Source organism: Pholis gunnellus (assembly GCF_910591455.1).
Source record: "Pholis gunnellus genome assembly, chromosome: 24".
In the NCBI taxonomy this organism is placed as follows: domain Eukaryota; kingdom Metazoa; phylum Chordata; class Actinopteri; order Perciformes; family Pholidae; genus Pholis; species Pholis gunnellus.
The window spans coordinates 4,154,165-4,181,536 of NC_136551.1; the positions used below are offsets into that span (position 1 = coordinate 4,154,165).

At 38.3% G+C, this 27,372-nt stretch overlaps 4 protein-coding genes and 1 long non-coding RNA gene across 9 annotated transcripts; 1 reads left to right on the forward strand and 4 right to left on the reverse strand.

The window, feature by feature from the left end:
- Window positions 1-331: 331 nt before the first annotated feature.
- LOC306715339 lies at window positions 332-19,113 on the forward strand. 4 transcript variants are annotated; one of them, XR_013767668.1, is made up of 9 exons: window positions 332-596; window positions 2,662-2,726; window positions 7,089-7,153; window positions 11,126-11,190; window positions 13,897-14,070; window positions 15,307-15,391; window positions 15,801-15,977; window positions 16,993-17,050; window positions 18,467-19,113. It is a non-coding gene; the product is annotated as an uncharacterized lncRNA (long non-coding RNA). The 4 variants fall into 4 exon arrangements; XR_013767669.1 differs by having other exon boundaries at window positions 11,129-11,190; XR_013767670.1 differs by lacking the exon at window positions 7,089-7,153.
- Window positions 2,692-5,892, reverse strand: LOC306715338 (trace amine-associated receptor 13c-like). The gene is made up of 3 exons (XM_079185665.1): window positions 5,752-5,892; window positions 4,505-4,657; window positions 2,692-3,834 (listed from the first exon to the last, which is right to left on the reverse strand). Exon 3 carries the CDS (start codon window positions 3,741-3,743, stop codon window positions 2,859-2,861), a length of 885 nt encoding a protein of 294 aa, XP_079041791.1. The 5' UTR covers window positions 3,744-3,834; window positions 4,505-4,657; window positions 5,752-5,892; the 3' UTR covers window positions 2,692-2,858.
- LOC306715337 (trace amine-associated receptor 13c-like) lies at window positions 6,743-8,267 on the reverse strand (the record flags this gene model as incomplete). Its single annotated transcript, XM_079185664.1, has 1 exon — window positions 6,743-8,267. One exon carries the CDS (start codon window positions 8,265-8,267, stop codon window positions 7,284-7,286), a length of 984 nt encoding a protein of 327 aa, XP_079041790.1. The 3' UTR covers window positions 6,743-7,283.
- On the reverse strand, window positions 11,153-12,302 carry LOC306715237 (trace amine-associated receptor 13c-like; the record flags this gene model as incomplete). Its single annotated transcript, XM_079185551.1, has 1 exon — window positions 11,153-12,302. One exon carries the CDS (start codon window positions 12,300-12,302, stop codon window positions 11,319-11,321), a length of 984 nt encoding a protein of 327 aa, XP_079041677.1. The 3' UTR covers window positions 11,153-11,318.
- A 2,137-nt stretch (window positions 19,114-21,250) lies between the features above and the next one.
- LOC306715507 (uncharacterized protein) lies at window positions 21,251-26,809 on the reverse strand. 2 transcript variants are annotated; one of them, XM_079185904.1, is made up of 8 exons: window positions 26,705-26,809; window positions 26,074-26,133; window positions 25,853-25,941; window positions 24,902-25,078; window positions 24,557-24,641; window positions 23,979-24,155; window positions 22,911-22,965; window positions 21,251-21,489 (listed from the first exon to the last, which is right to left on the reverse strand). In XM_079185904.1, the coding sequence occupies exons 2-5, from the start codon at window positions 26,091-26,093 to the stop codon at window positions 24,574-24,576; spliced, it is 354 nt and encodes a 117-aa protein (XP_079042030.1). In that variant the 5' UTR covers window positions 26,094-26,133; window positions 26,705-26,809; the 3' UTR covers window positions 21,251-21,489; window positions 22,911-22,965; window positions 23,979-24,155; window positions 24,557-24,573. The 2 variants fall into 2 exon arrangements, with proteins under 2 accessions (XP_079042030.1, XP_079042029.1); XM_079185903.1 differs by having other exon boundaries at window positions 22,911-22,968.
- Window positions 26,810-27,372: the final 563 nt, after the last annotated feature.

The window sequence follows — 27,372 nt, forward strand, 5'->3', positions numbered from 1 at the left end:
TTCATTGTAAATTGTGAACCAACTTTGTGTCAAACTTTTGTAATAATATTAAATGGTTTGTTCCACATGCTACAATGTTGTCCTGACTTAATTTCCCAGAATTCCCTCCTACGTTATGGTAATAAAATACATTTAAGATATATATTTATCCTGTTTTATTATCAACTGAATAATTCCTTTATTTCCACGCATGTATATATTTATTAATTCCTGGGTTTTTAGATTAGATTCAATTTATATATTATTTATACTTAAGTCATTTTTCGTTCTGTAAAGTTATTTTACAGATTAGGATTTTACACACAAAATAGAGGATCCGTATATATAATAAGTTGGATTATTACTTGTAAAACTGAATATTTATAGTTGTTTTGCTACTTTTACTTAAATATAAACCTGAATACGCTTCCCACTGCTCTCAAATGATGGATTTCTGATGATGGGAACCAAAATTCGGCAAAGACACTTGACGACGGAAGAAACTCAGTGACCCCCCTTTCCGCCGAGAGCGAGCAGACCGGAAAACAACAAACAAACATTGTCGCGTGCGTTCCTAGCTAGCTTACAGCTGAGTTACGCTAACGTCTGTACAGTTGGTAAGTTGGCTTTTTGGGACTAATAAATGAACAACACGTCGATCAAATTTAACCGAATGATTGGAGTCGAGTGTTTTAGATCACTGTGAGGAGGAATATGGCGTGTAATATCCACTTTGTTCTAGTTTCTGCTGGTGTTATCGTCAGGTAATCAACGCCACCTGTGGATGAGCTCTTAGCTTACAGCCTCTGTAACAACAAGAGTAATAATTGTTGTCTTTCAATTGATTTAAGTAAATAATGCTTTATTATTTGTATTAATGTTACATGAAGTTGAGTTAAATAGCTGAACGATTAACAAGCAAAGAATACAGAAATGGTGGCATCTAAGACTATAAAAAGAGGTAATTCTCAGTTTAAAGGAATTCACAGGGAGAAATGTTAATGCATTTTTAAAAACAAGGAAATGTAGTTATTTTATCTATAGTAGTTGTGGTGGTGGTAGTGCAGTAACGTTACAGATAGATATCTTATATATTTATAAATGCACATAGAAAGCTTAAATGTCAGGTGCTAGCGGTTGAAATAACTGGCTAACGTAAAGTGACTGTTCCAGCTAAAGCATAGGGCTAAAGTTAGCATGCAGCTAGTTAGCGTGCAGCTAGTTAGCCAACCTTTAAACTTGCACACAAAGACTGTTCGTGTCAAATAAACTGTGTCTTTACCTTAAAAACCGCACCGCCAGTCTGACACAATGTCCGTAACATGCTTTCAATAAAAGCAGTTAAATAATATACACGGTTACATAAAGGTTAAGGTGTTAAATCCAGACTGTCCCCATTGCTGTCAACAGCGTTAGCTTTAAATGTTAGAGAACAACATCGCCCCCTATTGTCTCTTGAGGACTGCACTGCAGCTGAGTATGTGATTATGATAGTAAAACAATAGTGTGATTATGATAAAACAATAGTGTGATTATGATAATAAAACAAGAGTGTGATTATGATAAAACAATAGTGTGATTATTATAGTAAAACAATAGTGTGTAACCGTTGCCTCTTATAGTATTTAGGACAGGCTATAAGATGTATTTTTTTTGTATAGGTCTCCAACAACATAATGCAAAAAAGTACAACATGCAGCATGGTATTATAATACTATTCTATTTTATTGTATATATTGTGCATTTTTATACTTAATATTGTTATTCTTTACTGTCATTTGTATTGCTTAAGTATATTTGTTGCTGCTGTAGTGAACAAATGTCCCCTTGCAGGATGAATAAAGTATCTATTTATTTATTATGAATTGGTAGATTTAGATGTAACTGTTACACTCAAGACACTTCTTTTTTATGTCTTTACAGGTGTATTTTTTATTTTCTCTCTCTATCTATCTATATATATATATATATATATATATATATATATATATATATATATATATATATAGATTACTATAACTTTTTGTTAGGTGGGAAAATAGGACAACAATGTGCATTTCATTGTGCAACCCTGTTGTACAGTGATTAATACAATAACCTGTAATCTTGAAATGAGAATACATTTAAAGCACTGCTGTCTTAATACACATTTCAAAGAGATATAGAGATCTATCATTTATATTCTGCCATTTTAAATGGAATGTAATAACCCTTTTCTCAAACATTATGATTTGCAGGCTTTGTTCACAGACCACAGCTTTACACTTACATCTATGGATGAATAACACACAAAAGTATAGTTCTGTATTTGACTTTTATTATTGCAATGGCAGTTTTTGCATGGCAGTAATTTACATGTTAAATAGAACTACAGCATGGCAGAGATTTAAAAATGCAGGCTTTTATTTGTTCACTTGCTACAGGAAATAAATCATGTCAGAATCAAAACCAGCACAGAGAAGCAGCCGTAAAGGTTTTGTTAGATCATACCAGACTCAACATCTTTAAGTGGAGATTATTCCCAGTTTAAAAAACACAAAAGGTCATGAGGAAGTAGAGGAACTTTGCAATAAAAGGGAAGTTTTACCAACGTTTTAAGTCCTATATGATACAAAAAAATGATAGAAAATTTGTGTCACTTTATAATATTGCATTCATCTTATGTGTAATCATGTTTTTCAGCAGCGTGTGACAGAATAAGAAAGTACGCAGCTGAAGCCACTGTCTAATGCATTGAGGACCACACAGTGAGTAATCAGACCACTCACTCACACACACACACACACACACACACACACACACACACACACACACACACAGGTGATACAGACAAAATGTTTCATTGAAACTGAAACGTGAACAAACACAGATCATTTAGTCTACAGGATCCTGTCCTGAGAGTGAGGCTGCAGTATTTTCAGTGTGATGATGAGTTTGATAGCTTTTCTAAACCAGGGGTAGAACAGAGCATAAATCAGAGGGTTCAAACAGGAGTTAAGTAGCAAGATCCAAAACAACGCTGCAAAGTATGATGCGCTAGTGGAAATGTCCTTGCCTGCTAGAGAGGGATAGTAATACGGGCAGAAGCACATTAGAAACACAGCTATCACAATCCCAAGAGTCCTGGCTGCCTTCCTCTCTGATCTTTTAGCGGTTGGAGCTAACGTAACAGTTGTAGCAGCGGTCTGCAACCGAATGACACGCTGCTGAGAAATGGCAACAATAAACACCCTCATATAGAGAACAACCATGACAGTACAGGGCCCAACAAAGGTGATAACAAGGTCAACAGTTCCTGCGATGTGGCTGATGACCAACACACACTCCCCATGGCAGGAGTTGAACCTGTCCGGCTGCCTAAAGTGTCCCATCATAAGCCAGCCATTGAAGAGAAGAGAACAAACCCAACATATACTGATACATGTTTTAACTCTGTTCAGGGTGATCTTTGTGGCATAGAGCAGTGGGTTACAGATAGCAATATAGCGGTCTACAGATATGAGCACCATGCTGCCCACAGAGGCAGAGATCAGACAGAGAGAAACATAAAGAGCCAGAGCACACATCACCTCTCCCAGCAGCCAGCATGTCTCCACGTAGCGCAGGCCTTCCATGGGCATCACCAGCAGCCCCACCATCAGGTCAGACACGGCCAGAGACAGGAGCAGGGTGTTGGTCGGGGTGTTGAGCTGCCGGAAGTGGGAGATGGAGATGATGACGAGCAGGTTGAGAGTCACGGTGAGCAGAGAGACGGAGGCCAGCATGGTGGAGAGCAGAGCAGTCTCGGAGCGGGGTTTAGGCAGCCGCCTGCAGGAGGAGTTGAGGTTGGGAAAGCAGAGCAGAGAGCCATCGGTGCTGTCCATCAGGGAGGAGAGAAGCAGGGATGAGATATTATACTCTCTACTAGACAGCTGATTTATCCTCCGAATCTCCCTCCCACTTTTACAATCAAAGAGATGATGTAACTTCTGTCCCCCTCATCATCATCTTAAAGGTCATTGACCCCTCTCTAGTTTATCTTTTTAGTTTATCTTTAGTTTTTATACTCATACATTGTGTGTTCACCGACCACTTTCAGATAAGACATAAGGTCCCATATTATAAAAAGTGAGATTGTCTTTTTTTGTTTTATTATTATTATAAAGCAGCACCAAGTGCTGTATAAATACTGTGAAAGTCTGGAAACGCTACACAAATTGTGCTTTAAACGAGCTATTAGGTTTATACCCGGTTGCAGTGTGTGTGTGAATGACATCAGCTGACAGGAAGTAAACATGGACCCAAACTGCCGAGCAACTCCGCTGAAGACAGATGCTGAATTCAGGTGTATTCAAACAGACAGTATGATAAAAACAAAGAGTTTTATGAACATTAAAGCATGTCAACATGTTCTAGTAGAAACCCAAAATACGAGAATGAACTTGGAAATGAGCACAATATGTCTCCTTTAAGCCGTCTAAAATGACACAGCTAGAGTTAGAGGAGAAATTAATACCACTTTAAACGTTTAAACGAATAGAATTACCGGTTCTAAGATGCGGTGAAAGCGCCCCATCCTCTGGACCACCCAGGCCTCCTGCTGTGGCACAAACAGCACCACGGTGTTCATGGGTAAGCGGGAGGCCCATCGTTGCTGGACTGGAGTCGGCCACAGTCTGGGCACCGTCCGCTGGGAGTTCTGCAGAGACAGGAGACACATAGTGACGTACAAATCAGTTAATCTGCCCCAATTATACCCACATTTACCTCTAAGATCTCCTACTACTGCTTCTCATGTATGTTAATATTGTAAAATAGCTCTTTTACTATTTGGTGGTGGCTGCAAGAGGTTGAAAGTTATGATGTGGGACAAGATTATTATTGTTTTTCTTGAGCAAATGTTGCGGTTATGGATAATTGTAGAAAATGTTCTTAAATTATATTCAAGTTTCTGGGTTATATTTAGTGTCCAAGTGCTTGTTAAGGCTTCCGGTTAATGACGTCATCCCGTAAATGCGTGTTCTCTAAGTGCTGCCGGTGAAATGTAGTGTTAGTTATCTTATCGATTACAAGTTCTAAAGTAGTACTAGTGCAGTAACGTTACAGATATATATATATACAGGACTGTCTCAGAAAATTAGAATATTGTGATAAAGTTCTTTATTTTGTGTAATGCAATTAAAAAAACAAAAATGTCATGCATTCTGGATTCATTACAAATCAACTGAAATATTGCAAGCCTTTTATTCTCTTAATATTGCTGATTATGGCTTACAGCTTAAGAAAACTCAAATATCCTATCTCTAAATATTAGAATATCATGAAAAAGTATACTAGTAGGGTATTCAACTAATCACTTGAATCGTCTAATTAACTCGAAACATCTGCAAGGGTTTCCTGAGCCTTGAAAAACACTCAGCTTGGTTCAGTAAACTAAATCACACGTATGGGGATTATCACAATATTCTAATTTTCTGAGACAGTCCAGTATGTATGTATGTATATATATATATATATATATATATATATATATATATATATATATATATATATATATATATATATATATATATATATATATATACATTTATGGTTTGGATAGGATCGCAGTGTGTATTGATACAAATGCACACATAGAAAGCTTAAATGTCAGGTGCTAGCGGTTGAAATAACTGGCTAACGTAAAGTGACTGTTCCAGCTAAAGCATAGGGCTAAAGTTAGCATGCAGCTAGTTAGCCAACCTTTCAACTTGCACAAAAAGACTGTTAGTGTCAAATAAACTGTGTCTTTACCTTAAAAACGGCCTCGCCCGCCTGACACAATGTCCGTAACATGCTTTCAATAAAAGCAGTTAAATAATATACACGGTTACATAAAGGTTAAGGTTAAGATCCAGACTGTATCCATTGCTGTCAACAGCGTTAGCTTTAAATGTTACAGCACAACATCGCCACCTATTGTCTCTGAGGACTGCACTGCAGCTGAGTATGTGATTATGATAATAAAACAATAGTGTGATTTTGACAGTAAAACAATAGTGTGATTATGATATTAAAACAGTGTGATTATGATGGAAAACAATAGTGTGATTATGATTGTAAAACAATAGTGTGTAACCTTTGCCTCTTATAGTATTAAGGACAGGCTATAAGATGTGTTTTTCTTGTTATGTCTCTAACAACATAATTCAAAATAGTACAACATGCAACATGGTGTTATAATACTAATACTATTCTATTTCATTGTATATATTGTGCATTTTTGTACTTAATATTGTTATTCTTTACTGTTATTTGTATTGCTTAAATATATTTTTTGCTGCTGTAGTGAACAAATGTTCCCTTGCAGGATGAATAAAGTATCTATTAATTTATTATGAATTGGTAGATTTAGATGTAACTGTTACACTCAAGGCACTTCTTTTTTATGTCTTTACAGGTGTATTTTTTATTTTCTCTCTATATATATATATTACTTTAAATTTTTGTTAGGTGGCAAAATAGGACAACAATCTGCATTTCGTTGTGCAACCCTGTTGTACAATGAAAATAGTAATTCTTGAAACCTGAATACTTTTAAAGCACTGCTGTCTTAATACACGTTTCAAAGAGATATATAGATCTATCATTTATATTTTGCCATTTTAAATGTAATGTAATAACCCTTTTCTCAAACATGATTTGCAGGCTTTGTTCACAGACCACAGCTTTACACTTACATCTATGGATGAATAACACACAAAAGTATAGTTCTGTATTTGACTTTTATTATTGCAATGGCAGTTTTTGCATGGCAGTAATTTACATGTTAAACAGAACTACAGCATGGCAGAGATTTAAAAATGCAGACTTTTATTTGTTCACTTGCTACAGGAAATAAATCATGTCAGAATCAAAACCAGCACAGAGAAGCAGCCGTAAAGGTTTTGTTAGATCATACCAGACTCAACATCTTTAAGTGGAGATTATTCCCAGTTTAAAAAACACAACGGTCATGAGGAAGTAGAGGAACTTTGCAATAAAAGGGAAATCTTACCAACGTTTTATGTCCTATATGATACAAAACATGATAGAACATTTGTGTCACTTTATAATATTGCATTCATCTTATGTGTAATGATGTTTTTCAGCAGCGTGTGACAGAATAAGAAAGTACGCATCTGAAGCCACTGTGTAGTGCATTGAGGACCACACAGTGAGTAATCAGACCACTCACACACACACACACACACACACACACACACACACACACACACACACACACAGGTGATACAGACATAATGTTTCATTGAAACTGAAAAGTGAACAAACACAGATCATTTAGTCTACAGGATCCTGTCCTGAGAGTGAGGCTGCAGTATTTTCAGTGTGATGACGAGTTTGATAGCTTTTCTAAACCAGGGGTAGAACAGAGCATAAATCAGAGGGTTCACACAGGAGTTAAATTGCAAGATCCAAAACAACGCTGCAAAGTATGATGCGCTAGTGGAAATGTCCTTGCCTGCTAGAGAGGGATAGTAATACGGGCAGAAGCACATTAGAAACACAGCTATCACAATCCCAAGAGTCCTGGCTGCCTTCCTCTCTGATCTTTTAGCGGTTGGAGCTAACGTAACAGTTGTAGCAGCGGTCTGCAACCGAATGACACGCAGCTGAGAAATGGCAACAATAAACACCCTCATATAGAGAACAACCATGACAGTACAGGGCCCAACAAAGGTGATAAAAAGGTCAACAGTTACTGAGATTTGGCTGTAGACCAACACACACTCCCCAAGGCAGGAGTTGAACCTGTCCGGCTGCCTAAAGTGTCCCATCAAAAAGCAGCCATTGAGGAGAAGAGAACAAGCCCAACATATACTGATACATATTTTAACTCTGTTCAGGGTGATCTTTGTGGCATAGAGCAGTGGGTTACAGATAGCAACATAGCGGTCTATAGATATGAGCACCATGCTGCCCACAGAGGCAGAGACCAGACAGAAAGAAACATAAGGAGCCAGAGCACACATCACCTCTCCCAGCAGCCAGCATGTCTCCACGTAGCGCAGGCCTTCCATGGGCATCACCAGCAGCCCCACCATCAGGTCAGACACGGCCAGAGACAGGAGCAGGGTGTTGGTCGGGGTGTGGAGCTGCCGGAAGTGTGAGATGGAGATGATGACGAGCATGTTGAGAGTCACGGTGAGCAGAGAGACGGAGGCCAGCAGGGTGTAGAGCAGAGCAGTCTCGGAGCGGGGTTTAGGCAGCCGCCTGCAGGAGGAGTTGAGGTTGGGAAAGCAGAGCAGAGAGCCCTCGGTGCTGTCCATCAGGGAGGAGAGAAGCAGGGATGAGATATTATACTCTCTACTAGACAGCTGATTTATCCTCCGAATCTCCCTCCCACTTTTACAATCAAAGAGATGATGTAACTTCTGTCCCCCTCATCATCATCTTAAAGGTCATTGACCCCTCTCTAGTTTATCTTTTCACACATATCTTTAGTTTTTATACTCATACATTGTGTGTTCACCGACCACTTTCAGATAAGACATAAGGTCCCATATTATAAAAAGTGAGATTTTCATGTTTTTTTTGTTATAAAGCAGAACCAAGTGCTATATAAATACTGTGAAAGTCTGGAAACGCTACACAAATTGTGCTTTAAACGAGCTATTAGGTTTATACCCGGTTGCAGTGTGTGTGTGAATGACATCAGCTGACAGGAAGTAAACATGGACCCAAACTGCCGAGCAATTCCGCTGAAGACAGATGCTGAATTCAGGTGTATTCAAACAGACAGTATGATAAAAACAAAGAGTTTTATGAACATTAAAGCATGTCAACATGTTCTAGTAGAAACCCAAAATACGAGAATGAACCTGGAAATGAGCACAATGTCTCCTTTAAGCCGTCTAAAAAGACACAGCTAGAGTTAGAGGAGGAATTAATACCACTTTAAACGTTTAAACGAATAGAATTACCGGTTCTAAGATGCGGTGAAAGCGCCCCATCCTCTGGACCACCCAGGCCTCCTGCTGTGGCACAAACAGCACCACGGTGTTCATGGGTAAGCGGGAGGCCCATCGTTGCTGGACTGGAGTCGGCCACAGTCTGGGCACCGTCCGCTGGGAGTTCTGCAGAGACAGGAGACACATAGTGACGTACAAATCAGTTAATCTGCCCCAATTATACCCACATTTACCTCTAAGATCTCCTACTACTGCTTCTCATGTATGTTAATATTGTAAAATAGCTCTTTTACTATTTGGTGGTGGTTGCAAGAGGTTGAAAGTTATGATGTGGGACAAGATTATTATTATTTTTCTTGAGCAAATGTTGCGGTTGTGGATAATTGTAGAAAATGTTCTTAAATTATATTCAAGTTTCTGGGTTATATTTAGTTTTCCAAGTGCTTGTTAAGGCTTCCGGTTAATGACGTCATCCCGTAAATGCGTGGCTTCTAAGTGCCGCAGGTGAAATGTAACGTTAGTTATCTAATCGATTACAAGTTCTAAAGTAGTAGTGCAGTAACGTTACAGAGATATATATATATATATTTAAATGGTTTGGATAGGATCGCATTGTGTATTAAGACAAATGCACACATAGAAATCTTAAATGTCAGGTGCTAGCGGTTGAAATAACTGGCTAACGTAAAGTCACTGTTCCAGCTAAAGCATAGGGCTAAAGTTAGCATGCAGCTAGTTAGCATGCAGCTAGTTAGCCAACCTTTCAACTTGCACAAAAAGACTGTTAGTGTCAAATAAACTGTGTCTTTACCTTAAAAATGGCCTCGCCAGCCTGACACAATGTCCGTAACATGCTTTCAATAAAAGCAGTTAAATAATATACACGGTTACATAAAGGTTAAGGTTAAGATCCAGACTGTCTCCATTGCTGTCAACAGCGTTAGCTTTAAATGTTACAGCACAACATCGCCACCTATTGTCTCTGAGGACTGCACTGCAGCTGAGTATGTGATTATGATAATAAAACAATAGTGTGATTATGATAAAACAATAGTGTGATTATGTTAATAAAACAATAGTATGATTATGATAGTAAAACAATAGTGTGTAACCTTTGCCTCTTATAGTATTAAGGACAGGCTATAAGATCATTTTTTTTGTTATAGGTCTCCAACAACATAATGCAAAATAGTACAACATGCAACATGGTATTATAATAATAATACTATTCTATGTTGTTGTATATAGTGTGCATTTTTATACTTAATGTTTTTATTTTTTGCCCCTTGCAGGATGAATAAAGTATCTATTTATTTATTATGAATTGGTAGATTTAGATGTAACTGTTACACTCAAGGCACTTCTTTTTTATGTCTTTACAGGTGTATTTTTTATTTTCTCTCTCTCTCTCTCTCTCTCTCTCTCTCTCTCTCTCTCTCTCTCTCTCTCTCTATATATATATATATATATATATATATATATATATATATATATATATATATATATATATATATATATATATATATATATATATATATATATATATTACTATAACTTTTAGTTAGATGGGACAAAATGGGACAACAATCTGCATTTCGTTGTGCAACCCTGTTGTACAACGACAATAGTAATACTTGTAATCTTGAAACGAGAATACATTTAAAGCACTGCTGTCTTAATACACATTTCAAAGAGATATATAGATCTATCATTTATATGTTGCCATTTTAAATGTAATGTAATAACCCTTTTCTCAAACATTATGATTTGCAGACTTTGTTCACAGACCACAGCTTTACACTTACATCTATGGATGAATAACACACAAAAGTATAGTTCTGTATTTGACTTTTATTATTGCAATGGCAGTTTTTGCATGGCAGTAATTTACATGTTAAACAGAACTACAGCATGGCAGAGATTTAAAAATGCAGACTTTTATTTGTTCACTTGCTACAGGAAATAAATCATGTCAGAATCAAAACCAGCACAGAGAAGCAGCCGTAAAGGTTTTGTTAGATCATACCAGACTCAACATCTTTAAGTGGAGATTATTCCCAGTTTAAAAAACACAAAGGTCATGAGGAAGTAGAGGAACTTTGCAATAAAAGGGAAATCTTACCAACGTTTTAAGTCCTATATGATACAAAACATGATAGAACATTTGTGTCACTTTATAATATTGCATTCATCTTATGTGTAATGATGTTTTTCAGCAGCGTGTGACAGAATAAGAAAGTACGCAGCTGAAGCCACTTTCTAGTGCATTGAGGACCACACAGTGAGTAATCAGACCCCCCACACACACACACACACACACACACACACACACACACACACACACACACAGGTGATACAGACATAATGTTTCATTGAAACTGAAAAGTGAACAAACACAGATCATTTAGTCTACAGGATCCTGTCCTGAGAGTGAGGCTGCAGTATTTTCAGTGTGATGATGAGTTTGATAGCTTTTCTAAACCAGGGGTAGAACAGAGCATAAATCAGAGGGTTCAAACAGGAGTTAAGTAGTAAGATCCAAAGCAACACTGCAAAGGATAAAATGCTAGTGGAGGTGTCCTTGCCTGCTAGAGAGGGATAGTAATACGGGCAGAAGCACATTAGAAACACAGCTATCACAATCCCAAGAGTCCTGGCTGCCTTCCTCTCTGATCTTTTAGCGGTTGGAGCTAACGTAACAGTTGTAGCAGCGGTCTGCAACCGAATGACACGCTGCTGAGAAATGGCAACAATAAACACCCTCGTAGAGAGAACAACCATGACAGTACAGGGCACAACAAAGGTGATAAAAAGGTCAACAGTTCCTGCGATGTGGCTGATGACCACCACACACTCCCCATGGCAGGAGTTGAACCTGTCCGGCTGCCCTAAGTGTTCCATCAAAAAGCAGCCGTTGAGGAGAAAAGAAAAAGCCCAACATATACAGATACATGTTTTAACTCTGTTCAGGGTGATCTTTGTGGCATAGAGCAGTGGGTTACAGATAGCAACATAGCGGTCTACAGATATGAGCACCATGCTGCCCACAGAGGCAGAGACCAGACAGAGAGAAACATAAGGAGTCAGAGCACACATCACCTCTCCCAGCAGCCAGCATGTCTCCACGTAGCGCAGGCCGACCGTGGGCATCACCAGCAGCCCCACCATCAGGTCGGACACGGCCAGAGACAGGAGCAGGGTGTTGGTTGGGGTGTGGAGCTGCCGGAAGTGTGAGATGGAGATGATGACGAGCATGTTGAGAGTCACGGTGAGCAGAGAGACGGAGGCCAGCAGGGTGTAGAGCAGAGCAGTCTCGGAGCGGGGTTTAGGCAGCCGCCTGCAGGAGGAGTTGAGGTTGGGAAAGCAGAGCAGAGAGCCATCGGTGCTGTCCATCAGGGAGGAGAGAAGCAGGGATGAGATATTATACTCTCTACTAGACAGCTGATTTATCCTCTTAATCTCCCTCCCACTTTTACAATCAAAGAGATGATGTAACTTCTGTCCCCCTCATCATCATCTTAAAGGTCATTGACCCCTCTCTAGTTTATTTTGTAGGCCTGTAGGCCGCTCTGGCGCGTCAAAGAATGTCAAACTAAAGATCTGATTGGTTGAACACTATGACAATCAACAATATCGTCCCCATTCACTTAAACTGCACATGGAGGCACTGGTCAGTCTGCAGGCCTCGGGCCTCTCTTCTACCTAGAGACACAGAGGTGAAATCTGATTGGACAAAAGCTCTACTTAAAACAAGCTGCACTGGAAGCAGAGCAACTGAGGAAGACAGTAGCTGTGCAATGAGAAAATAAGATAGTGGGGAAAATATTTTTATAAATTATAATACATTTAAGAAAAAATATTAAATTATAAAATAGCTATAACTTTGTGATTCTGTTTAGGCCAGCAGAGAAGGCTTTGAAGGCCCTGACGGCCCACCACTGATGTACAGTAAGAGTACAGCAGCCTCCTCAACATAGAATCATCATAGAAAGTACATGTGTCCAGTTAAGATAAGAATCAGCGTTACAAGTGTTAGGCTCTGGCTAGCTTGCCATTTGCGGCTTTGATGGACAGGGGGACAAAGGAGTTGTTAAAGGGGTCAAGCCTGCACTGGGGGACTCTGAAGTGTCCACCTGAGGGAAGAATCTGGTATTCAGGGTGGAGGACATGGGTGGGGTCTGAAATAATCTTCTGGGCCTGTCTGATGATGTTCATGGCTCTTTGTGTTAGCCGGGTAATCTGTGCGTGGTAGAGCAACACTTTCTGGTTGACACCAAAGACTCTCAGCCTACGAAGGAAGTGTAGCCGCTGTTGGACCCTAGTGCAGATATTTTCCACCTGAACACTCCGTGTCAGTTTGTTGTCAATGTGTATGCCCAGGTATCTGTAAGAGTCAACCTGTGCTATGTTCCAGTCATGGATAACCACTGGTGAGTGGTCTCCAATGTATTGGGGATTCGAATACCATCTCCTCTGTTTTCTTGACGTTGAGGATGAGGTTTGTCGCACCACTGGACAAAGTTCTGAATCCCATGTTTGTATACAGCTGCATCTGATGTGTCAGACATGAGACCCAGGTGAATTCAGGTGTATTCAAACAGACAGTATGATAAAAACAAAGTTTTATGAACATTAAAGCATGTCAACATGTTCTGGTAGAAACTCAAAATACGAGAATGAACCTGGAAATGAGCACAATATGTCTCCTTTAAGCCGTCTAAAAAGACAGGAGAAATGAATACCACTCGTGTGTATAGTAAATAAAGCTAAAGTATTGTTTTTGTAATAATGATGTGTTGAGTGTATTATGAGTATCTGTTTGAACCTTGGCTACACACACCTGACACCATTTCCTGAAAATCTGTGTTTCAAGAGTGCAAACACTTCCACATGTATTTGTCTTAACCCTTCTTTTGGTCGAACTCGTGTGCCTTGTTTTTAAAATAGTGTTGAATGACTTTTTAAAAGCCTTTCGACACCCTCACAGCTCCAGATGAGGAGCCATAGAAGGAGCCAGACTCCTCAGCCCAGAGGAGGTCACAGTGCTGATTGTTCCGGCCTTTTGGCTTCATCGTTCATCACGGCGGCCCGAGCTCTACATCCCTCTTTGAAGGCCGAGGACCATCAAACCACCACGTTCTACTACATCTGGGATCAAAAGGTCATGTCCATCATATTCAGAACATCTGTCAACTATACAGGATCAAAAAATAACATCTACTCATACACAGTCGTATAGTTTCATACACTTAGTAAGTATACTAAGTATTATACACATTCAGTTCTGTATGTAATTCTGTCCTAATGATCAGAGTCCATCTTTTAGGTGACACATCCCATCCAGCTCGTTTAAACACAGAGTTTTCTACAGTTAGACTTCAGTCTAAAGCAAAGTGAACTGCCATAAAAGTTTATTAATCCACCGGCATGAATGGAGAATGGATGACTGCTCTTTTTTTTTTTTTCATGATGACACTAGTTTTTGACTTTCAAAACTTTTTGAGACATGAACAGAGTCCACTTGACTTGTTTACCTGTTTTCATTCCTACGGGTTTTTTTTTTTAACACCTCAGATTGGCCTGGTGCCTCTGTGGTTTAGATGTGTCACTTTAAAGAGTCATTGTGAAGGAGGCGAGCTCTGCTAATGAGGTGCCTCTCTCGGACAGTAATCAGTGCTTGTTTTTGCTGCTGGGTGAGAAGCTATAATTGGATCTCAGAGGTATTACACTGTGTTTGTGTTCGTGGTAGACTTTTCATTACATTAGCACATTATTAGGTAATCAAGGTGGCCAATTATGTCACATGGACAAAAAAATAATTATGATTTACCAATTATAGATAACGCCAAAAACAATTTGTTCAATTTGACCCTGTTTTATAGATTAGTTGTTTTCCTCAAATTTGATTAGAAAGACATTTGTTGAAGCACCAAATCCACATTTGCGGAGCTGAAAACAAGACGATTGAGATACTGAAAGAAATATTTGAGGAATATTGTTTTGCAGTTTTGTAATGTCCTGTTAGCACATGTACACCTCTAAATGCTTTACATCATAACATATATTATTATATCTAATGAACTATATACTTTACTCTAAATCTTCCAAAACAAGCGGGTTAGTGATTGAGTGAGAAGCTTGCAGCACTACGTGGCTATTTTGCTGTTCAGAACCTGCAGTGAAGCTGAATGTTCTGTTCGCTCAAGTGATTCATTAAATGTTAGTTTTAGAGTTTTAGAGTCGCTGTCAGAGAGGCTCGGTGCTGTAGTGATCAGATCTCCCTCTGTTGGGTTTTCAAGTTTAGAGACAAAACAATGAAAATAAGTATTAGTTGCAGCTCTAATATTATAATCATGTATTTCATTTGCTGACGACCTTTTTGTTAACTGGGTTACAGTGCAGCTCCATGCGGTGGACGGCCCCATCACCTGTATACTCAGGAACACCAAGGGCCACTTCTGGTGAAACAGCAACAGAGAAATGTATGTTTTTGCAAATATTTCATTGTTTTCCTCCAAAACACATACTGACTAGCATGCACACTATTACAATTACTTAGAAAGTGGCTTCAGGAAATGGACAGGCATATGGGGTAGATGTCCCCATATGCCTGTCCAATCTAATCCAATCCAATCTAATCCAATCCAATCTAATCTATTTTCATATATATATATATAACATTTATCTCAATCATTGGGCAGTCCAGTAACTGATTAAGTACCTTATGTGAATGAGGTGTGGACCTGGAAACACTCATATGCATGTGATTCTGACAGAAATTGGACCGTACACAACCACATCCATGAGTATCACTATCAAAATGAATGGTGAGGGACATGTTAATAGATCTTAGATGATCGGACAATAATGTTTCAATGAATGACTCCCCAGGACCCCCGTCCTGTGCTGGTTCTCGCCGAGGCTCGACTTCGCTCAGGTTGACGAACTGACCAGTAGACGAATCCAAGATGGCTGACAACGACCCGACGGGTTACTTCTCGGTTAATTGTGATTCACAAAGACAAATGGAGGACCGGAGGAAAAGGGACACTCGTGCGAACGTTACTTGTGAGTTACGATGTCAATCAGGGGCTGAACGGCCACAACAACAACAACAACAACAACAACAACACAAACAAATACGAACACATTTCGCTGCGTCCATTGCTAAGTTAGCTAGCATTATCTTAATGTATGCTAACGTAAACGCAACCTCTGAATAACACCAAAAGAAAAAAGACAGAGGCGGACTGTGTTGCTGTCTGATAATCTACTGTATGGTGTTAAGGAAAATATAACAGATTGGTGAATGAATACATCTTTATTTTGTACTTCTTTACAGGCTTAAGTGTGAAGTACAACTGCATATTTGGCTAACACTTGTAGCATGCTAGCTAGCTGTTTAAAGTACCGTAATGTATATAAAAGAAGTCATAGTATGCTATAAAGACATTAAAATACGTATATTATGCCTGAAATCAAAATATAGTGTCATAAAAATGCCATAGTATAGTACGGCTTAAGAAGAAATAAAATAAAATCTTTATAGAATATGCCATAAAAATGTAACAACAATACTATGCTAGGCCTACAAAATTCCATTAAAATGTCATAATATAGTATATCATAAAAGAAATTCAAAATAAAGTCATAACAAATGTCATTAAACATGTTGTATGCCATAAAAACTTTCATTAATAATTCATAGCATAGTATGTCATACAAAGACACGTATGTCATAAAGTCATGAAGAAGACATAATATAGTATATTATATAAACTCTTAAAAACATCATAGTATGTCATAAAAAAGTAAGTTTAGTCATTAAAGCACATGGCGTCATAGTATAGTGTCATATTGTTCATAAAAACATCATAGCATAGGATGTCATCAAACTGTGATTAAACAAATCAAAGAAGTCAGTATGTCATGAAATGTGTCTTCAAAAAATGTCAGTCATAAAAAGTCGTGAAATAAAATGTGAAATGTTTTAATATTATGTCATAAAGAGTATATTTAAGAATGTTGAATCAGAGACTTCATATATTTTGTAAACGTGTTAAATTCCCTGTTTTCTGTCCAGAAGGCTGAATGACCAAGAAGAGCCTGCAGGAGACCACAACTGGTGGAAGAAACATTTGGTAATTATCAAATCAACTAGTAGTAGTACTTGTTGTATTTGTTGTTGTTATCGTATGTTGTAGTATACCTTAAATACATTTATAATACAGTGTAATAAAAAAAAGTCATGGAAAAATGTTCCAGTATATAATATGCTATAAAGATATAAAAAAAGACACAATATTGTATCACAAAAAAGTAATACTATCATCAAGTCATCACAAATGTCACATTATAGTATGCCATAAAAAGTCATAAAACATAGTATTATATGCTATAAATATATTCATAAAGATGTGATGCCATTAGAAATCTTAATTTCGTGTTGTAAATTGAGTACAACTGCACATTTGGCTAACACTTGTAGCATACTAGCTAGCTGTGTAACGTACCGTAATGTATATAAAAGAAGTCATATTCTAGTATGCTATGAAGACATTAAAATACGTATATTATGCCATAGAAAACTTCATATCATAGTGTCATAAAATGAATTGTCATAGTTTAATGTACCATGAAAAATCTTGAAAAAGTCGCATCATAAAGATAATATTACCTAAAGAATGAATAACATATCATAAAATACTATGAATATTTCAAAATATAGAATACCAAAACATGTCAAAAAGACATCATAGTTAGCCATAAAACATCCTTGATTTAGTTTAATAAAAAATCCTTATGAATAGTATAAATAACATACAATGCTGGGTGAGAAGCTGTAATTGGATCTCTGAGGTATTACACTGTTTGTTTACATAGTTTCATGTGTTTGTGTTCATGGTGGAAGTTACATCACATGAAACAGTAATTAGGTATGTTTGTAATGTTCGGTAAGCACATGTACACCTCTAACTGCTTTGCATCATAACCTATATTATTATATCTAATGTATTATTTACTTTACTCTACTTTTCTTTTACACAATTAAACATTTTCATTTGAAGCCCGATTCTTCCTGTTAGATCTTCCAAAACAGCTCGTTAGCGCAAGTGTTGCATGACAATGTTAGTTTTAGAGTTTTAGAGATCGTTAGTAAACTGTCGTTATAGTAGTATGCCTTAAATATATTCATAATACAGTGTCATAAAGTAAGTCATGGGAAAATGTTACAGTATATATAATATGCTATAAAGATATAAAAAAGATGCACTATAGTGTCACAAAAACGTGATAGTATCATCAAGTACTGTCACAGTATAGTCTTCCATAAAAAAGATATATAGTATGTCATGAAAATATGATACAAATATTAATAACATGGTATGCCATAAAAGATATATTATAAAGTGTCATCATAAGATATGTAGTATAGCCTACCATAGAGGAGTCAAAGAATGTCATGAAAACGTTGTTGTATTTATTGTTGCAGTAGTAATAATAATACATGTATGTGATGTCATTTCTAATGTTGTCTTCTCTTCTTTTGTCCTCAGATGAGTGCAGACTTTCCAGACCAGACCTGAGGATCTGCTGCTGTGCGGTTACTCTGAGATCTAAAATGAGAGAGTGGGGGGTGGTTCAAAAGTTGAAAATTTGCTGTGCAGCTGACTTTTCAATAAACAAAACTTCCATAACCCTCTCCGTTCACTTCTCTGAAAACCCGGGAGGAGACGGACGTCTCGACTCTACCGGGGTAGTGGACATTGACGTCCTCACACAGGTGAGGAGCGAACCCGCGAACCCGGGATCCAAACTGGGAACTGTGTCACAACACCATCAAGTCACTCACGCTTTGAACTGTTCTCTTGGTATATTTGACTTCTTCCTTTGGCTGTTAGACCTCAAAAGCCACTGCACCACATAAGGATTGAACCCACAACCTCCTGTCTTCTGTCTTCTACGCAGTCGTCCATCACTTCACGCTATCTGATCTGTCACTCATGTGTGTTTCATTGCATATTTGTCTCCTCTGTTTTGACTGGTTGACCTAAACATGTAAGGCACTACTGAAGGTACAAACTCATAACCTCCAGTAACTCATAACCCAGCCTCACTTGCGTCAAGTCGTACATCTTCATAGAATATTTAACTTCCTCATCTTCAGTGTTGGACCTTAAAATTCACCGCACCCCGGGATCGAGCCCACAACCTCCAGACTCCTGATCAGTCCTCTATCACCCTGAGCCATCGGATCTGACACGCTGACCTGCTGCAGCGTCACACTTTCTTCTGCAAAAATAAACTATCACTCTTCTCTATAAAGCTTCTTCAGCTTTGTTGTCAGTGTTTCACATGTGTGGAGGAAACAGACTGGACCTTCCTGAAACACAGTTAGGGTTTCATCCTTTCACCTCATGTTGTCACGCATCACTTGTGTCGGAACTTTCACTCAAAAATCTCTGCACCTCACAAGGAGCGAGCTCATGAACTCAGGTCTTCTGAGCAGTCTGCTAACTGACTGAGCTGTTTGGTCACACCGCCTTCACTCAGCTCTGAAACACAGAAAACCTCTGAAAAAAACTAACATTTAACCTACTTTCCAACAATGAGAGATTGTTCTGCACATTTACAAAGAAAACACCAGCTCACATTATGAGTCATCTTCAGTTGTGGTGTCTCTAATCGGTGGTGGAAACAGACCGGACCTTCCTGAACCAGAGTCTGGATTTGATCCCTTCTCCTCAGGGTGCCACGCGTCACTCACTGTCAGCTGCTTATCTCGGTGAGCTATCCCTGAAGCTCGAGGCCCGTTTGTTCTGGGCTTTGTTCTCCACACTGCTGCTATATGAGCTTCTTCAAATCAAACTTCCAGACCGCGAGTCGAGAACCGGGCAGCATGAGAAAACCAGGAATCCTTACCGCTTGACCATCTATGACGTTTTTAACGCTAACCAACCTATACTAAGTAAACGATGTAAAACATGCACAAATGTAAAGAAACACACGATTTGATGAAATACAACATTATATACACAGTTAGTAAGAATAAATATTTAAAAATAATAATTTAGATGTTAAGATATTAAAGATATTAGATATTAAATTATTCTTACTAACTGTGTATGTAATGTTGTATTTTATCAAACCTTGTGTTTCTTTAAATGTTTGCATGTTTCACATCGTTTACTTAGTATAGGTTAGCATTAGCGTTAAAAACGTCATAGATGGTCAAGCGGTAAGGATTCCTGGTTTTCTCATGCTGCCCGGTTCTCGACTCGCGGTCTGGAAGTTTGATTTTAAGAAGCTCATACAGCAGCAGTGTGGAGAACAAAGCCCAGAACAAACGGGCCTCGAGCTTCAGGGATAGCTCACCGAGATAAGCAGCTGACAGTGAGTGACGCGTGGCACCCTGAGGAGAAGGGATCAAATCCAGACTCTGGTTCAGGAAGGTCCGGTCTGTTTCCACCACCGATTAGAGACACCACAACTGAAGATGACTCATAATGTGAGCTGGTGTTTTCTTTGTAAATGTGCAGAACAATCTCTCATTGTTGGAAAGTAGGTTAAATGTTAGTTTTTTTCAGAGGTTTTCTGTGTTTCAGAGCTGAGTGAAGGCGGTGTGACCAAACAGCTCAGTCAGTTAGCAGACTGCTCAGAAGACCTGAGTTCATGAGCTCGCTCCTTGTGAGGTGCAGAGATTTTTGAGTGAAAGTTCCGACACGAGTGATGCGTGACAACATGAGGTGAAAGGATGAAACCCTAACTGTGTTTCAGGAAGGTCCAGTCTGTTTCCTCCACACATGTGAAACACTGACAACAAAGCTGAAGAAGCTTTATAGAGAAGAGTGATAGTTTATTTTTGCAGAAGAAAGTGTGACGCTGCAGCAGGTCAGCGTGTCAGATCCGATGGCTCAGGGTGATAGAGGACTGATCAGGAGTCTGGAGGTTGTGGGCTCGATCCCGGGGTGCGGTGAATTTTAAGGTCCAACACTGAAGATGAGGAAGTTAAATATTCTATGAAGATGTACGACTTGACGCAAGTGAGGCTGGGTTATGAGTTTGTACCTTCAGTAGTGCCTTACATGTTTAGGTCAACCAGTCAAAACAGAGGAGACAAATATGCAATGAAACACACATGAGTGACAGATCAGATAGCGTGAAGTGATGGACGACTGCGTAGAAGACAGAAGACAGGAGGTTGTGGGTTCAATCCTTATGTGGTGCAGTGGCTTTTGAGGTCTAACAGCCAAAGGAAGAAGTCAAATATACCAAGAGAACAGTTCAAAGCGTGAGTGACTTGATGGTGTTGTGACACAGTTCCCAGTTTGGATCCCGGGTTCGCGGGTTCGCTCCTCACCTGTGTGAGGACGTCAATGTCCACTACCCCGGTAGAGTCGAGACGTCCGTCTCCTCCCGGGTTTTCAGAGAAGTGAACGGAGAGGGTTATGGAAGTTTTGTTTATTGAAAAGTCAGCTGCACAGCAACTTTTGAACCACCCCCCACTCTCTCATTTTAGATCTCAGAGTAACCGCACAGCAGCAGATCCTCAGGTCTGGTCTGGAAAGTCTGCACTCATCTGAGGACAAAAGAAGAGAAGACAACATTAGAAATGACATCACATACATGTATTATTATTACTACTGCAACAATAAATACAACAACGTTTTCATGACATTCTTTGACTCCTCTATGGTAGGCTATACTACATATCTTATGATGACACTTTATAATATATCTTTTATGGCATACCATGTTATTAATATTTGTATCATATTTTCATGACATACTATATATCTTTTTTATGGAAGACTATACTGTGACAGTACTTGATGATACTATCACGTTTTTGTGACACTATAGTGCATCTTTTTTATATCTTTATAGCATATTATATATACTGTAACATTTTCCCATGACTTACTTTATGACACTGTATTATGAATATATTTAAGGCATACTACTATAACGACAGTTTACTAACGATCTCTAAAACTCTAAAACTAACATTGTCATGCAACACTTGCGCTAACGAGCTGTTTTGGAAGATCTAACAGGAAGAATCGGGCTTCAAATGAAAATGTTTAATTGTGTAAAAGAAAAGTAGAGTAAAGTAAATAATACATTAGATATAATAATATAGGTTATGATGCAAAGCAGTTAGAGGTGTACATGTGCTTACCGAACATTACAAACATACCTAATTACTGTTTCATGTGATGTAACTTCCACCATGAACACAGACACATGAAACTATGTAAACAAACAGTGTAATACCTCAGAGATCCAATTACAGCTTCTCACCCAGCATTGTATGTTATTTATACTATTCATAAGGATTTTTTATTAAACTAAATCAAGGATGTTTTATGGCCAACGATACTATGATGTCTTTTTGACATGTTTTGGTATTCTATATTTTGAAATATTCATAGTATTTTATGATATGTTATTCATTCTTTAGGTAATATTATCTTTATGATGCGACTTTTTCAAGATTTTTCATGGTACATTAAACTATGACAATTCATTTTATGACACTATGATATGAAGTTTTCTATGGCATAATATACGTATTTTAATGTCTTCATAGCATACTAGAATATGACTTCTTTTATATACATTACGGTACGTTACACAGCTAGCTAGTATGCTACAAGTGTTAGCCAAATGTGCAGTTGTACTCAATTTACAACACGAAATTAAGATTTCTAATGGCATCACATCTTTATGAATATATTTATAGCATATAATACTATGTTTTATGACTTTTTATGGCATACTATAATGTGACATTTGTGATGACTTGATGATAGTATTACTTTTTTGTGATACAATATTGTGTCTTTTTTTATATCTTTATAGCATATTATATACTGGAACATTTTTCCATGACTTTTTTTTATTACACTGTATTATAAATGTATTTAAGGTATACTACAACATACGATAACAACAACAAATACAACAAGTACTACTACTAGTTGATTTGATAATTACCAAATGTTTCTTCCACCAGTTGTGGTCTCCTGCAGGCTCTTCTTGGTCATTCAGCCTTCTGGACAGAAAACAGGGAATTTAACACGTTTACAAAATATATGAAGTCTCTGATTCAACATTCTTAAATATACTCTTTATGACATAATATTAAAACATTTCACATTTTATTTCACGACTTTTTATGACTGACATTTTTTGAAGACACATTTCATGACATACTGACTTCTTTGATTTGTTTAATCACAGTTTGATGACATCCTATGCTATGATGTTTTTATGAACAATATGACACTATACTATGACGCCATGTGCTTTAATGACTAAACTTACTTTTTTATGACATACTATGATGTTTTTAAGAGTTTATATAATATACTATATTATGTCTTCTTCATGACTTTATGACATACGTGTCTTTGTATGACATACTATGCTATGAATTATTAATGAAAGTTTTTATGGCATACAACATGTTTAATGACATTTGTTATGACTTTATTTTGAATTTCTTTTATGATATACTATATTATGACATTTTAATGGAATTTTGTAGGCCTAGCATAGTAGTATTGTTACATTTTTATGGCATATTCTATAAAGATTTTATTTTATTTCTTCTTAAGCCGTAATATACTATGGCATTTTTATGACACTATATTTTGATTTAAGACATAATATACGTAGTTTAATGTCTTTATAGCATACTATGACTTTTTATATACATTACGGTACTTTAAACAGCTAGCTAGCATGCTACAAGTGTTAGCCAAATATGCAGTTGTACTTCACACTTAAGCCTGTAAAGAAGTACAAAATAAAGATGTATTCATTCACCAATCTGTTATATTTTCCTTAACACCATACAGTAGATTATCAGACAGCAACACAGTCCGCCTCTGTCTTTTTTCTTTTGGTGTTATTCAGAGGTTGCGTTTACGTTAGCATACATTAAGCTAATGCTAGCTAACTTAGCAATGGACGCAGCGAAATGTGTTCGTATTTGTTTGTGTTGTTGTTGTTGTTGTTGTTGTTGTGGCCATTCAGCCCCTGATTGACATCGTAACTCACAAGTAACGTTCGCACGAGTGTCCCTTTTCCTCCGGTCCTCCATTTGTCTTTGTGAATCACAATTAAGCGAGAAGTAACCCGTCGGGTCGTTGTCAGCCATCTTGGATTCGTCTACTGGTCAGTTCGTCAACCTGAGCGAAGTCGAGCCTCGGCGAGAACCAGCACAGGACGGGGGTCCTGGGGAGTCATTCATTGAAACATTATTGTCCGATCATCTAAGATCTATTAACATGTCCCTCACCATTAATTTTGATAGTGATACTCATGGATGTGGTTGTGTACGGTCCAATTTCTGTCAGAATCACATGCATATGAGTGTTTCCAGGTCCACACCTCATTCACAGAAGGTACTTAATCAGTTACTGGACTGCCCAATGATTGAGATAAATGTTATATATGAAAATAGATTAGATTGGATTGGATTAGATTGGATTGGATTAGATTGGACAGGCATATGGGGACATCTACCCCATATGCCTGTCCATTTCCTGAAGCCACTTTCTAAGTAATTGTAATAGTGTGCATGCTAGTCAGTATGTGTTTTGGAGGAAAACAATGAAATATTTGCAAAAACATACATTTCTCTGTTGCTGTTTCACCAGAAGTGGCCCTTGGTGTTCCTGAGTATACAGGTGATGGGGCCGTCCACCGCATGGAGCTGCACTGTAACCCAGTTAACAAAAAGGTCGTCAGCAAATGAAATACATGATTATAATATTAGAGCTGCAACGAATACTTATTTTCATTGTTTTGTCTCTAAACTTGAAAACCCAACAGAGGGAGATCTGACCACTACAGCACCGAGCCTCTCTGACAGCGACTCTAAAATTAACATTTAATGAATCACTTGAGCTAACAGAACATTCAGCTTCACTGCAGGTTCTGAACAGCAAAATAGTCACGTTGTGCTGCAAGCTTCTCACTCAGAGTAACCGCACAGCAGCAGCAGAAGACGACGACGACGACGACGACGACGACGACGACGACGACGACGACGACGACGACGACGACGACGACGACGACGACGACGACGACGACGACGTGGATGAAGAGCAGAAACCCCGTCGTCCTCAGGTCTGGTCTGGAAAGTCTGCACTCATCTGAGGAGAAGACAACATTAGAAATGACATCACATACATGTATGACTACTACAACAAAGGTTATCAACGTTTTATATCAGTACATTTTTATGGCAAACTATATTATTACTATTAAAAACATGACATTTTGAATGAATACAATGACATTTTTATGACGGACTATGTTGATTTTTTTAATAACATACAATACAATTTTAATTTGAGGACTTTTTACGGCATACATTACTATGATCATTTTAGCTTGTTTTATGACGTACTATACTTTGATATCTTAATAGCAAACTATAATATTGCGTTTTTTACGGCATACTATACTATATTATTTTGACTTTTTTATGACATACTATAATACGACTTCTTTTATGTCATACTATACTACCATCTTTTTGGGATTGTTTTATGACACACTTACTATGGATTTGATATTTTAATGAGATATTTTACCAAAATCATACAATACATTGCCATTTATTTATGATATACTATACTCTTACTTTTTATGAAAATCTTTATGACATACTATACTTTGCCTTTTTGTGATTTTAAATGATATATACTTTACCATTACTTTTTTGTGACACACTATCAAATCTCTTGACATTGTATTTCATGACTTTTTATGAAAGACATTTTTGAAAGAAATATTTCATAACATTCTATGTAATTCCCCTGGTTTCATTCTACACAAACTATTATTAAAAAAGGCAAAAATGCAATTAAAACATTTGAAAAATCAAGATGAAGAGAAGATTTTGCTTTACTGGTGTTTCTTACTCTGCAGGTTGGTCCAGCATCCTCTGCTTGTCTTGGACTTCGTCTCGGAGGCGGCTGAGCAGCTTCTCCAGCTGCTACTCCAGCACTTTCTGGAGGATGGAGACACAAACAACACATCACAGACACACAACCGTTCATATATAAGAAGCATGTGTTTTGACTGTTGCGGTTTACAGCCGTGTACAGATGGTGGTTTGTTTCTCAGGTCCATCTCTCCTCACCTTGATGTCCTCGTCTCCATCCAGTCTGCTGCTCCTCGCCCCACACCTTGAGTCTTCTCTCTGAGAACCAACAGAAGAAGACAACTAAAATGGGCTGTAATGTCAGCTTGAGGTATTCTGAAGTCCGCCTCAGTCCACAGGGAGGCTGTCACGGTAGACGAGCGATCGATCAATATCATGTCTTGTGATCGCAGCCGGCTAGAGAGACCAGATTCTACTGTGCATGTCTTGAACCCCCATGATAGATTGACATCCCCTCTTAACTCCCCTTAGCTGGCCTACAAAAACGCGTCATCCCTGCAACACTCTATTATTCCATATCATTTATGAAGTACGCCCTCTAGTGTTCAACGCAAGGAAGTGCATCTCTGTGGATGGTTAGAAAGCCAACTCCGAAATAAGAAAACAAATATTAAACCGTCCAACTTTTCACTTGCAAACAAACGGAAAAATATAACTGTATCCAATAATCAAGACGAAATTAGCATAACATGCAAATATACCGTACATTATCACACAGCAAGATAGTCCACACACAGTCCACAGGTGCCTTGATTAAGGTTAGCATCACCTCTGACAACAACAGCAGAACGACTATAACCAAAAGCCCCTGAATGTCATCGTAACTCACAGGTAACGTTAGCTGCAGGTCTCCCGTTTCCTCTGGTCCTCCATTCACAAACTGTCGACACGCGAGCAGTGACCGCTCAGGTTGTTGTCAGCCATCTTGGATGCGTCATCAGGCGAGCTCGTCCACCTGAGCTAAATAGTGATGACCTCACAGGAAGAGCGCGTCATTGCGTCGTCAGAAACACTTGAATGTCTCACTCATAATGTACACTTTTACTGTTACTGACTTCTCCACGTTTAGAAATGGACAGAAAGCTGAATAACATTGTAAACAATATCCATTTATTTAGATATTTTAGAAATATTCTGATATACTGTATAGCTTTATTCTAACTTTGCACAAAGAAGACATCATTTGACGAACACATTACATTTAAAGGGAACTCAGATTCAACAGTTCAATGGCCCTCTCTCAGCTGGCCCACTGACAGCTGCTTATCTCGGTGAGCTATCCTTGAAGCTCGAGGCCCGTTTGTTCTGGGCTTTGTTCTCCACACTGCTGCTATATGAGCTTCTTAAAATCAAACTTCCAGACCGCGAGTCGAGAACCGGGCAGCATGAGAAAACCAGGAATCCTTACTAATAATTAGAAAAGATATCCTACCTCAGAGCGTCAGCATAGAGCTGACGTCGGCCTGTCTTCTCCCCAGAAGGGGGGGGGGGGGGGGG

What these genes read in the sequence shown, in the direction of transcription:
- LOC306715338 (XM_079185665.1), bottom strand. Translation starts at nt 3,743, where the DNA reads ATGCTGGCCTCCGTCTCTCTGCTCACCGTGACTCTCAACCTGCTCGTC.
- LOC306715507 (XM_079185904.1), bottom strand. Translation starts at nt 26,093, where the DNA reads ATGGAGACGAGGACATCAAG. An exon ending in ATGGAGACGAGGACATCAAG is followed by an intron (nt 25,942 to 26,073) that starts GTGAGGAGAGAT and finishes TCCATCCTCCAG; the next exon opens with AAAGTGCTGGAGTAGCAGCT. An exon ending in ATGCTGGACCAACCTGCAGA is followed by an intron (nt 25,079 to 25,852) that starts GTAAGAAACACC and finishes TCTTCTCCTCAG; the next exon opens with ATGAGTGCAGACTTTCCAGA.